The sequence below is a fragment of the Bos taurus genome, chromosome X, assembly GCF_002263795.3.
Source record: "Bos taurus isolate L1 Dominette 01449 registration number 42190680 breed Hereford chromosome X, ARS-UCD2.0, whole genome shotgun sequence".
NCBI classification, from domain to species: Eukaryota; Metazoa; Chordata; class Mammalia; order Artiodactyla; family Bovidae; genus Bos; species Bos taurus.
The window spans coordinates 542,612-555,243 of NC_037357.1; the positions used below are offsets into that span (position 1 = coordinate 542,612).

General features: G+C 36.1%; 1 protein-coding gene and 1 long non-coding RNA gene across 6 annotated transcripts in view; one reads left to right on the forward strand and one right to left on the reverse strand.

The window, feature by feature from the left end:
• LOC132344359 (uncharacterized) overlaps nt 1-12,632 on the forward strand; it is a 384,332-nt gene that overhangs the window by 114,838 nt on the left and 256,862 nt on the right. The window lies entirely within an intron of this gene.
• Nucleotides 986-5,172, reverse strand: AGTR2 (angiotensin II receptor type 2). 3 transcript variants are annotated; one of them, XM_024988817.2, is made up of 3 exons: nt 5,088-5,172; nt 4,875-4,936; nt 986-3,629 (listed from the first exon to the last, which is right to left on the reverse strand). In XM_024988817.2, exon 3 carries the CDS (start codon nt 3,588-3,590, stop codon nt 2,502-2,504), a length of 1,089 nt encoding a protein of 362 aa, XP_024844585.1. In that variant the 5' UTR covers nt 3,591-3,629; nt 4,875-4,936; nt 5,088-5,172; the 3' UTR covers nt 986-2,501. The 3 variants fall into 3 exon arrangements, with proteins under 3 accessions (XP_024844585.1, XP_010819618.1, XP_059739674.1); XM_010821316.4 differs by having other exon boundaries at nt 4,863-4,936; XM_059883691.1 differs by lacking the exon at nt 5,088-5,172 and having other exon boundaries at nt 4,875-4,944.

The following is a 12,632-nucleotide window of genomic DNA, read 5'->3' on the forward strand; positions in this document are numbered from 1 at the left end:
AAAAAAACTGGAAATAGAACTGCCTTATGACCCAGCAATCCCACTGCTGGGCATACACACTGAGGAAACCAGAAGGGAAAGAGACACGTGTACCCCAGTGTTCATTGCAGCACTGTTTACAATAGCCAGGACATGGAAGCAACCTAGAAGTCCATCAGCAGATGAATGGATAAGAAAGCTGTGGTACATATACACAATGGAGTATTACTCAGCCATTAAAAAGAATACATTTGAATCAGTTCTAGTGAGGTGGATGAAACTGGAGCCTATTATACAGAGTGAAGTAAGCCAGAAAGAAAAACACCAATACAGTATACTAACACATATATATGGAATTTAGAAAGATGGTAACAATAATCCTGTATACGAGACAGCAAAAGAGACACTGATGTATAGAACAGTCTTTTGGACTCTGTGGGAGAGGGAGAGGGTGGAATGATTTGGGAGAATGGCACTGAAACATGTATAATATCATATATGAAATGAGTCGCCAGTCCAGGTTCAAAGCACGATACTTGATGCTTGGGGCTGGTGCACTGGGACGACCCAGAGGGATGGTATGGGGAGGGAGGAGGGAAGAGGGTTCAGGATGGGGAACACATGTATACCTGTGGTGGATTCATGGTGATATATGGCAAAACCAATACAATATTGTAAAGTTAAATAATAAAATAAAATTTTTAAAAAAGAGATGGCAGAGGGGAAAAAAAAAGTCAGACAGGCAAGGAAGAATCAGATTTCTTGTGGTCTTGTAGACCATAGCAAGAAATCTGGGCTTTCCTTTGATAATTAATAAGTGATTATGGCTGAAGACACAAGAGAGGGAGACTAGAAGAGTATAGCAAGAAGCCAGATAAGGAATGATCGAAGGTAAAACTAAGAAGTATCAGCGGGGATTGTAAGGAAGATAAGGATACAAGAGAAGGTAAGAATCTATAACTTGAGGTAGTTACAACAAAAAAGTAAAGTGCACATGATCTTCCAATTAAAACTTTTATTTATGTTTTACAAAGTTATTTAAAATATGAAGTCATAGTTGGTTATGCATTTAACTATTTGTTTTTATTGATAATAATAGATGACATGAAATAAGGACTTTCCCAGAAAGTAGATCAAGAGTATTGTTGGATCTATATCCCTGAAATCTGGTGGAGACGCCAAGCTTCTGAAACTTTACTTCTATCTTAGAGGTCAGTACTGGTCTAGGAAGGTCCTAGATAACCTGGTAAAATATGGGTCTGGTGCAGAATGAAATCTCTAACTTCTAAAATTAGGATTCATGCTCTAAATTAGGTAACTCAGTTTCAGGTATTGCTCAAAGTTAGGAGTTCTAATAGTGTTGAGAGATCTATGCACCAGTCACTGGTATAGAAGAGTCCCACAGAATCCTATAAATTCTGGAACAAACAGTATCCACAGGTGTAATTTAAGTATACCCCATGGTCTATATTTTCTAAGCCATGTTGCATTGCCCTGACAGGTAGGTTTGTTGTGTGACACCAAACTTGTCATTTGCTGGATCTCTTTGTCCTCCTTGAGTATCAAAATTCCATTCTGAGATAAGTTTTTCCTATACTAGTTAAGGGTTTATTACAAATTAAAGAGTTAAAGCAGCCACCCAAATATTTTGGGAAGCAACCCACAACCAAAGCATCAATAATAAAACTCAGGTCAACTTCCTATATATCAATCAAAGCACCATATCCAAAAGGTCAAGGATGTAAAAAATGACCTTTACATTTTATACACTAAGTAGTTCTTAGTTATTGTTTTTGAAAAAGTATCAGAGGACATAGAAACCTTCAAACAGTTAAAATGAATAGAAATTTAAAAAGTTTATTCAGACTTTAGTGAACACTCAGATATTTGTTTATTGGAGATCTATGTTATTACACATTTCACTTTTTATGATTATAAATACAAGTTAAATGTAGGAGTACATGTAATCTATACTATATTCCTAGCCCTACTCAATATGTAGCTATATCTTAAATATAAATTCATGCTAAAGTGAAATATAAAAAGATTATTATTCATAATATAAAGTAGAAGTGCTCATTCCTTTTAGCATACTATCTTGTAAATAATGCAATGAATTAAAAGACTGGCCTTGGTTCAAGATAAAAGCTCGATAAAAATAGATATAAAAATCAACAAAGACTCCAGAACTTCTCAAAGAGAAATCTGAAACCCCAAATCATCATTCACAATTTCTTATTAATTATAATTTGAGATAAATTCCCAGTTACTTCTAGATTATAGATATATCTCCCCAGTGACATCTCGTACTGACAGACAAGGAAGGGAAAAAAAGGAGGCAATTTTTGAAAATCACTGGAGGATAAAACTTAAGAGGTACATTTGGTTTCCTGTTCTAGAAGTCTGAGAAAAGATTACATTAAGGGGAAAAATTGTTATTTTACTAAAGCCATTAAAAGATAATTCAGGGAGATCTTTTAAGCCAAGTAGCCATATTGATAACCTGTATTCCACTCTTACGTTTAAGACACAAAGGTCTCCATTTCTCTAAGGGAACTGCTTTTTCCACATGACCCATTCTCTCTCTTGCCTTGGAGCCAAGTAATTGGAACCCTAAACACACGGCGGAGCTTCTGCTGGAACCTATTCCCAACAAAACAATACAGAAAGGGATTAATGCAGCTGTTGGTGAATCCCAGGAGAATGGCAAAAGGAAGTGCCAGGTCAATGACTGCTATAACTTCACAGCTATTAATGACACCCATCCAGGCTAGAGCATCCAGGAAGGTCAGAACATGGAAGGGAAGCCAACAAATGATGAACGCCAGAACAACAGCAGCTGCCATCTTCAGAACTTGGTCACGAGTTATTCTATTTTTCCCATAGCTATTGGTCTTCAGTAGATGTTTTCTGATTCCGAAATAACATGTTGCTATGAATATTAAAGGGATAATAAAACCAAGGATATTTTTCATTAAGGCAATCCCAGCTGACCATTGGGCATACTTCTCAGGTGGGAAAGCCATTATGCAAGCATTCACCCCTAAATATTCAATGGTTCTGACATCCCGGAAATAAAACGTTGGCAATGAGGACAGACAAGCCATACACCAAACAAGGGGAACTATATAAGATGCTTGCCAGGGATTTCTTCTTTGAGACAGAAAGGGGTAAATGACAGATTGGTACCTATCAACACTCATGCAGGTGATAAAAAAAATGCTTGCAAACATGTTCAGGGTCAGGAAAGAACCAAAAAGTTTGCACATTACAGGTCCAAAGAGCCAGTCATATCTATGAGAATAATAGGTTGCCCAGAGAGGAAGAGTAGCCAAAAGAAGTAAGTCAGCCACAGCTAGGTTGAAGATGTAAATGCTGGAAACCTTCTTAGGACCCTTTTGACAACAAAACAGTGTAACCACAATAGTATTGACAAGAAATCCAACTGCAAAAATAATGTAATAGAGAACAGGAATTGCATCTAAATGCTTATCCGATGGCTTATGTGAGCAATTAAAGGTAGATTCATTGCCAGAAATGTTCACAAGTCCAACGTGAAGACTGCCGGTAATGTTTTTGCTGATGGTGGCAAGGGAGAAGTTGGTCTTCATGTTGATTGAAATGTCAGCAGCTCCTAATTTTTACACCTTCTGAGGGAAAAAAAAGAACTTGTAGAACACATACAGAATTTAGGATATTATCAAGTTGTTAGCATTATAAAAGTTTGTTGAAAGCAAAAAATGTAGGTTATTATAGAAAATATTGGGAAACAGAAGCATGCCTTATGAAATAAGAATGGACTTTACTTCTTGAAGAAGAGAAGAGAATTCTCTCAGTAATACAAAGAAATTAAGACATTCTGGCATCTAGACTGAAAATTCTAAGCAAAACTACTTTTTGCCCTTCTTTTCTATTGTCAAAAAGGTTAAAGAAAATTAATATTTCAAAAGGTTAGCCAGAATAAGAAATATGTGAAACCAAAGAGAAACAAGAAAAATTACCATTTCAAAAACACATGAGCACATATCTCACTCTGTATACTTTCTAGAAACTACACCACTGCCTACTATTGCATATAAAAATGCCTTTTTCAAGTAACTAATTATATACAAATCATTCCAGCTATGGAGAAATAAGGAAAATAAACTATGGAAAAAATAAGTAAGTGTACAAAAGACTTAAAGAAAATATGCAAAAGGAACATATTGGGATAGTGGGTTATGGCTGGTTTTTACTAATTAAAAATAATTCCTATAGTTCTACTTTTCCATTGTTTTCACAATAATAATATAATTAAGAGGTATTTATGGAATATGTGCATATTTTTAAAACCCCCATCACATTTTAATAGAGACTATTACTTTTACATATGGATATTTAAGTTTAATCCATATAAAAGAAAAGCTACTTATTTTAATTAGGAACAGAAAACTAAAAAATACCAAAATTGGATTTACGGTCAAGTAGAAAAAATTGTGTTGCTCAATGAAATAAAAATTGAACATCAATGATTAGTCATAATATAATTGTATCACTTTTTCCTTTGCTTATTATTATTATTATTTTTTTTTAGTTTAACAGCTAAGTAGTAACAGTGCTACTTGGCTATTGAATATTATAACCAGTATTCAGATTTTTGTGATACTGTTATTTTTAATAGCAACATTATTTTAAAACAAAAAAAAAGTTAGCTGAAGATAACACAGTAACGGAAAGACTATTCCTTTGGATAGTTTCAAAACACATATAAATAAACTACTCAGTGAAAATGTAATCAGCAAAGAATCTCTTAATAAACAACAAACATCACTTTTGTTTAGAGCTTTACTCTTTCATAATCTTGACTTAACAAATTAACATGAAAGAATCTAAAATAAACTCACTTGAAGACTTACTCGTTGTTCGAGTTTAAAACTTAGTTATCATAAATCAGCTTGCTTCGTTCTTAAGTGCACCCCTGTAAAAGAAACAGTAATTTAATAATTTAGGAATTTTGCAAAATACAGTGTTAAAATACAGGAAAAAGGGAAAGCACATCCATAAAAAAATTTTCATTTAATGTATGTTTTACTTTCCAAATAGAGTATGTATAAATTGTGCAGACCTACCTTAAAAATTCAGGCTGAAGAATGCTTTTAATTTTGTGCTTATTAGTTCCCTTAGAGTCAGGGACGTAATAGCACCAGATCTCTGGTTTCCTTCTTATATATTCCGTCTGTCCACTGGGAGCCTTCAACCTACATAATTCTAGGTCTGACTTATGAACACTTGCCAGCTTTCCAGTGGGTTTTTTTTTTTTTTGGCTGCAAAACATTAATCTGAAATTCTTACTGTCTCCAATCATAACAGCTCATTCAAATAAATCTCAAACAAAGAAAATGAAGTTTCCACAAATGTGTTAGAGAATTTTGAAGTCAGTGGCTTACTTTAAAAGAAGAATATAATTATTTGCAGAATTTTCTCTTTCTTTTACCCCGATACCGGCATTCTAAAGTGAGTTAAGGAGTGGAGGTTAGGGAATTTATTCTAGTAGTTGAGTTAAATTCCACCAGCATCTTTTACAACTTTCATTACTTTTTGAAAAATTTTACCCCGGTTTAATAAAAGAACAGCAGCAACTTTACTTGAAGTCTAACATTTCTAAAATTTCTCCTTTGTGTTAAGCAGTTTTTGTTGGCTTTTGCTGGAGAGATAGTGACAGGAAGGGAATAATTCTCATGTCTTCTAAAAGAAATATTAATAAGCATTGTCTCCTTTCATGGGTCTCTATCATATTTGTGGTTTAAATACAAAGTATACAACATCAGAAGGATTAGGCAGCTAATGTAGCCCAGATTAGTGTTGTTTTTCTTTTTGTGGGGTTGAGGGTGGTTAGCCTTACACAATAAGTATAGAAGAAGCAAGAGTGACAAAAGAAAGATAAATACATGTGATGGTAGTGATTATACCAGTTGACAATAAATCCCATTTGCCAAACACTGTGCTAAGTGCTTTATACTCAATACTTTCATAGATAGACAATAGAGCATACCAGTGTATGTACATGGCCTCTGGGTTCCAATTACCTGGTTCACAAGCTCAGCTATACCACTTAGTAATTCCATGACTATGGCCAAGTTACTTTCCTTCTTTGTGTCTCAGTTTTCTCATCTGAGAAATGGGGATGATGTTAATTACCTACATCATGGAGTTATAAGAATTAAATGAGTTGTTATGTTTAGAGTGCTTAAAAATTGTGCCTAGCACACACTAGGTACTATTATAAGCTATTACTATTACCTCCATTTAAAAAAAAATCAGTACAGTAAGGCTCACAGAATTTAAATAGCTTTTCTGAAATCACATAGGTATTAAATGGGGACATTTGATTTGAAACCAAGGCACTCTAATGTCAGTACTCACAGTCTTAACTGCCACAGTACAGGAGGCAGTATTAGCTGGCCCTTTAATCTCACCCTTGTCCTGGCAAAAAAGAAAACATGCAACATTTACAAAAAAGTCCTTGCTGGCCATTTATAAGCTGTTACAAAAGCACTGAAGAAGGGGGGAAGAGTTTGAAGGATTGTTGCATGGGAGAAAATATTTTTCATTTTCTTCCCAAAATGGAGGCCACAGGTAGGCAAAATGTATGACTAGTTAACTGCAGTGAGTACAGAAAACCAGAGAACCCAGGACACTTACATGAGTATAAAGGATTCCAGTTATTTCTACTGATCGTATTTTTTTTTTTTCTGGGAGCAGTAAGAGTGCACTTAGCCAGGCTGCAGGCTGCAGGAGAAGTAAGAGGGCAGGCAGACTCTGAGGAGGTTGCTGGGGACCTAAGTAAAGGTCCCACAGAAGTAACACAGCAAAGGGAGGGTGGGTTACAGAAGACAAATTACAAATGACATGAAACAAAACAGATGGCTTTTGACATTTGTCTGTTTTTCCATTCATTTTGAAGTTGATACTATAGTACACAGACAGATGGGATCAGCAAGAAGAGGTCACCATTGCCTGAAAAATATAGTATGATTCAAAAGTTTGCACAATACTATTTCTTTCAGTAGACTGTTTGAACATGGAGCAAATGCTACTCATATACAGACACAGCATTTTATGAAATCTCAAAATATTTGCTTCCTATGTTCTGGACAGATTCAGGTTGAGGCTCTGTCCAAATGATGGAAAACTGATGTTTGGAAAACAAATGAGGGGGCACATATGGTTATCGGCAGGAGAGTTTAAATGGGAACTGGTTTCACTCTTTGTTTAAGGCTGGTTTCTCCCTCCATTTCAAATGTTTGTTTTTACCACGTACAGGGAAATTTTCCAGGCCAGGGCCTCCTGAGTGGTCACGATGGGTCAGATTCCCACCCTGCTCTATTTCTAGGCCCCTCTCATGCCCCTTTTAAAGAAATAGCCAGGAGGTGAGCTATAAGCTTTTGAGAACAAACTGCAGACTCGCCTCCGGGAGACCTAGCCTTGAACACCCCCGAGGAGTAGGAGACCTTGTCTAGAGCTTTTGTTCTTCATTACAGTAAGTTCTGACATAAATAAAGTTTAAAGAGGCACGCATTTCCCAGAAGATTTAAAGAACATTTACTCTGTTTCTTTATAATTTTAGGAGTAAAAATTTTCGCAGGTCAAAGCAAAACTATGTAACTACAGAGAGATAAGGGAGAAAAAAAGCAAAAAGAAAAGAAAAAGCAATGGAATAATAATATTGATACCACTTGAAGTGAAAAACATAGCATATTATTGATTCAGTAAAGAACTCCAAGTTAAACCAACAATGTAAATACACTTGAGAGTCAAATAAATGTCAGTCAGGAGGAACAGTACAACACACAAAAAATCACTCTCCTGGGGGCAGAGAGTAATTTTTTCTGCTGGAAGATTGACTTTAAAGCCCCAGGTCATTTGAATAAATTATGTAGCTCTTCAGGACAAGTGCAGCTTGGCTAGCAGAATTAAACAATGGTAAATCACATTGAATTAACATTTTTCTAGTGAATACTTTTCATTTATTGTGAGATTACTTAACACTAAAATTTAATGGGTCAGGTTTTAAAAAAAAGGAGGAAGTTTTCCAGAGGAATTTCTCCTCTGCTAAAAATCTCGGAAAAAAAACTTGTCTGTTTCTCTTATCCTCACTCACACACACAGATTAGGTTTTGAAGGAAAAAAGAAACTATAAAGTACAGGTCTGGATATACGTGCCCTAGTTATAAAGGTGAGGATTAGAGGTGCAGACCATAAAATGATTAAATATATACTGGCCTTCTTTTTTAGTTTGTTTTTCGTTTATTTTAATTTTCCTCCACCCCAGCTACCTCTCTGAGTCCCTATCCAGAACAGTAGTGTTCTGGGAAGCACACTGACTGAAACCGCCCACCCTGGCCAGGCACCATAGTAACCATTTGCATGAGTTACTTTATGACAGGAGGTCCTAGTAAGGAACATGGAACTAATAAGCCACTACTAATCGGAAGAGTTCAGAAAAAGTGAAAGGAAGATCCCACATGTCTGACCACCTCCCAGAATCCTTATCGCTGGCATCCATTTTTGCTGAGCAATGAGTGCACCACCAGAAAGGACTGAGTCACAATGATTGGCCAAAGATAACCCAGAAACTAACCCTATCACCATAAAACCCAAGACTGTGGGCCATGTGGCAGAGCAGTCCTTCTGCTTTCCCTTACCCTACTGCTCTCTGCCTGGGTGCCCTTTCCTAATAAAATCTCTTGCTTTGTCAGCACATGTGTCTCCTTGGACAGTTCACTTCCAAGTATTAGACAAGAGCCCACTCTCGGGCCTTGAAAAGGGTCCCCCTTCCTTCAACAGTAGCACTTCCACTTTTCCCAACTTCAACACACACACACACACAAATACAAATCACACCTCATTACCCACATATATACTTAACACTAATCTTTTTTCAATTCAGTTACCATAGCGAAGCTTTACTTTAATTACCACTGGACTTTTCCAAACCTGAGAGTCCCTGAAAGGGGAGAGTTAAGAAGATTGCCTTGTTGTTACGTCTTTGCAGATTATTTTTGTGCCTCTCTTTAGCTTTCAATATAATGAGAACAAGAATGTCAGGATGAATGCAAGTGAGAAAAAAACAATAAGGATCAGAAATAGCCATCATATTGAACATTTTGTATAAACCAGCCTAAAAAATTCAGTAAAATGGCCAATATGAGTGATTGTATCATATTAACTGACTGCCTAGGCATCACAGAGAGTAAGAGGACTATTAAATCAGCTAACAAGGTGGAATCCATGCAGTGAAATGAATAGATGTCTGACTCAGTACATTCCTGAGGCCAGTTGCTTCCAGTTGAACCTGATCACAAAAACATAAGGAGAGGGAAGAGTTCCAATTTCCCTTTGCCTCAAAGGCATCTGCAGGCCTGAGCATCATGTTCAGAGCAGGATCTCACAAAAGACACCCTAAATCTACCAAATAGCATCTCAATGTATGTAACCCAACTGTTGGAAAGATAAACAATTCCAAATGAACATATAGTTTTGTTCATATTCAAAATATCAACTAACTGATATGACATTTTCTCCTACTTATCTGAGTAAATTGATTATGTAGGGTATCACAATATGCATTCCAAAATATGCCACTTTGGCATAAAGATTATTTTGAGCTAAAGACTGAAAAGAAGCAGATACAAGAAAAGCTCTCTGTCTTCCCCCATCTGCCTAAAAGCGGGACATAAATTTGTAAATATGTCTCTCTTTCTTTTACCAGGAAGAGCAGAATTCTTAATGAATAGGAGAAAACTTCAGACTCTATCAGCCCAGAGGTGGATACCAAGAAGAATCTACATAACAAGTCTTACTAAATAATTTTTATTTTCCATTAGTTTCCCCCATATAGAGTTGACCCTTGAACAAGGCAGGGAATAGGGCATCAGTTCCTGGGCAGTTGGAAATCCGTGTGTAACTTTACATTGGGTCCTCCATACCTGTAGTTCCACGTCGGCAGATTCAACCAACAGGGAGTCATATACAGTAATATAATTTATTGAAAAAAATCTGCATGTAACTGGACCCTTGCATTTCAAACTTGTGTTGTTCAAGAATCAACTGTATTTATTTTCCCACAGTTTGCCACTCAAAATCTAAACCCCCTTTCCTTTGTCTTGTCACTGCTCTGCAATTTTATTGTTCTTTGTTAAGATGATATATAAGCCCTCTGATGACTCCTTTGAGTTGAGTTACTCATGACTGAGTTCTCCTACTCAAATGCAGAATGTGTATGTTCATAAACTCTGCTTTTTTTTTTTCTACTTAATCTTTTATCAGTGAAATTTTCTGTCATAGCCACTGAACCTAAGTGGGTAATTTTTTTTCTCTCCTACAATTAATTTGACTAAATTATCCAAAATGACCAGTTAGTTAAATTGAACAAACCAACCAGTTTTCTTATAAAGTTTTAAATACCACTGTTAGATAACAAAGATGTTCTGGGGAAATGTTGCCTGGTTGGATCTCTCATAGGGGAGTAGATCAACAAATCATTAAGTTTAAAGTATAGTCCTCAGGCTTGAGGTCCAGAAACTGAATTTTCTCAGGATACCCAATCTCTCAGCAATAAACTTGTGCCAAAAAAATTCTTAGAAAACTAATGTACCACCTTGACTTCTAAAGTATTCATTTATAATAGGGATATACTACTTTGCAATGACCATAAGGCTTGTGTTCCTTATCTAAAGCACTCTCTCTATCTCCTTCACAATATCAGTAATGAAGGGAAATCAGGCTTGGTGACTACACAAATCAGACCAGGAAAACTGGTAACTGGAGGATATTTTACTTCTGCTCTGGGAAATTCTATAGCAGGCATTATCATTCTAGAAGCAGACTGATGATTCCCCCAAACCATTCTCTCCCTTACTTTTTCCTCTCTAAACCCTAATTTCTTGTAGCCACCTAATTCTATTGATACATTATTTTAAATATTACTATTACTGATGAAGCTATAGTCATGTCCCTGCTCTAGGCAGCCTAGAAAACATTAAAGTTCTTGATTGATTAATTAGACAAACTGTCAAAGTTGGAGGATGGTGAGGGTTGCAGCAGGAGGGGAAGCAATGCCCTGATGTTTGTCTACAACAAAGATAGGGGGAAAAGGTAGAATAATATCTCTCCAAAACTGGCCATCAGTTCACAGAAAATAATAAAAACAAATGGATATTTGGCTTTGTTTGAGGGACTCATTTACCCCAACCTCTCCTCCAGGCCCCTAAAAGGACAGAAAAACAATAAAATAATGTACATCTTTGGATATATTTTGCTTTTTAGGCATAAAATGATTTAAGACTGAAAGATAGAGGAAGATGAAAGGAAGTATGGGGGGCGGTTCTGGGATCTTAATTCCAAAGAAGTGAAAAACAGACTTATTATTGGAAATTCTGAGACTGCTTGAGCTTTTAGACATTTATCTTATGGATATCTGTGGGTTTTTTTATTTGTTTGTTTGTTTGTTTTTTTCTTTTTTTGGCTTGGGGGATCTTAGTTCCCTGACCGGGGATCAAACCCGTGTCCCCTGCTGTGGAAGTGCAGAGTTCTAACTACTGGATCACCAGGGAATTCCCAGTCCTACAGGTGGTGCTAGTGGTAAAGAACTCGCCTGCCAGTGCAGGAGACATAAGAGACACAGGTTCCATCCTTGGGTCCAGAAGATCTCCTGGAGAAGGGCATGGCAACCCACTCCACTATTCTTGCCTGGAAAATCCCATGGACAGAGGAACCTGGTGGGCTACAGTCCATAGGGTTGCAAAGAGTCAGACAGGACTGATGTGACTTAGCACACACACACAGATATTTAGATTCATGATGTTCAACACAGATTTTTAAAATCTATAACTGAAAGTAGAATTATTATTATAAATAATTTTCAATGTGTCCCCAAAGAAAACAGTTCATTTTCAGATATTTAGAAGTTGATAGATTTCTGTACAGTTATGTTATGGCACATTATTACAGTATTAACACCCATGATTTATATTGGTCCTGTTTTATATAGGTCAAAATTGAATTATTCAGCTTTATTTTTAAAAAATTGAGATATAATTCACACACCATAAAATTTATCCTTTTAAAACATACAATTCAGTGGTTTTTAGTATATTCACAAAGTTGTGCAACTATTACCACTATATAATTTCAGTAGACTTTCATTACCTCTGAAAGAAACATGATGTCCATTAGTAGTAGCTCCCCATTCCCCCCTCCCTGCCTCTATTCTCCTTTTATTTTAAGCTTAAAAAAGTGAGCTGTAGCCTAGAGATTCCAAAAGACATTGTCTAGAAGAAGAGATAACAAATCAATATGTAAATGAATGAACTTCAAGAACAAATTACATTACTATTTTCATTGTAGTTTAGTTATTTTCAATCACATTAATCCCCACAGATTGCAGTAAACACTGATTCAGTGAACATTTAGTACTGTTCGTTTAAGTTTACTTCCCGTTAACTGTATACATTTTTGTTGAGTTATTTGTTCTAAACTCCTAGTCAGAAGGTTTGGCATTAATGCAAAAAACAAACATTATTTACATAGCTCCAGGGTTGATTCCATCTGAAGGTTCCCGACCTTTTTATGAAGAGAAGTCAGTTTTCACTTCCCCAGACATGAAGTCCCCT

Coding starts and splice junctions, on each gene's coding strand:
- AGTR2 (XM_024988817.2), bottom strand. CDS start 3,590: ATGAAGACCAACTTCTCCCTTGCCACCATCAGCAAAAACATTACCGGC.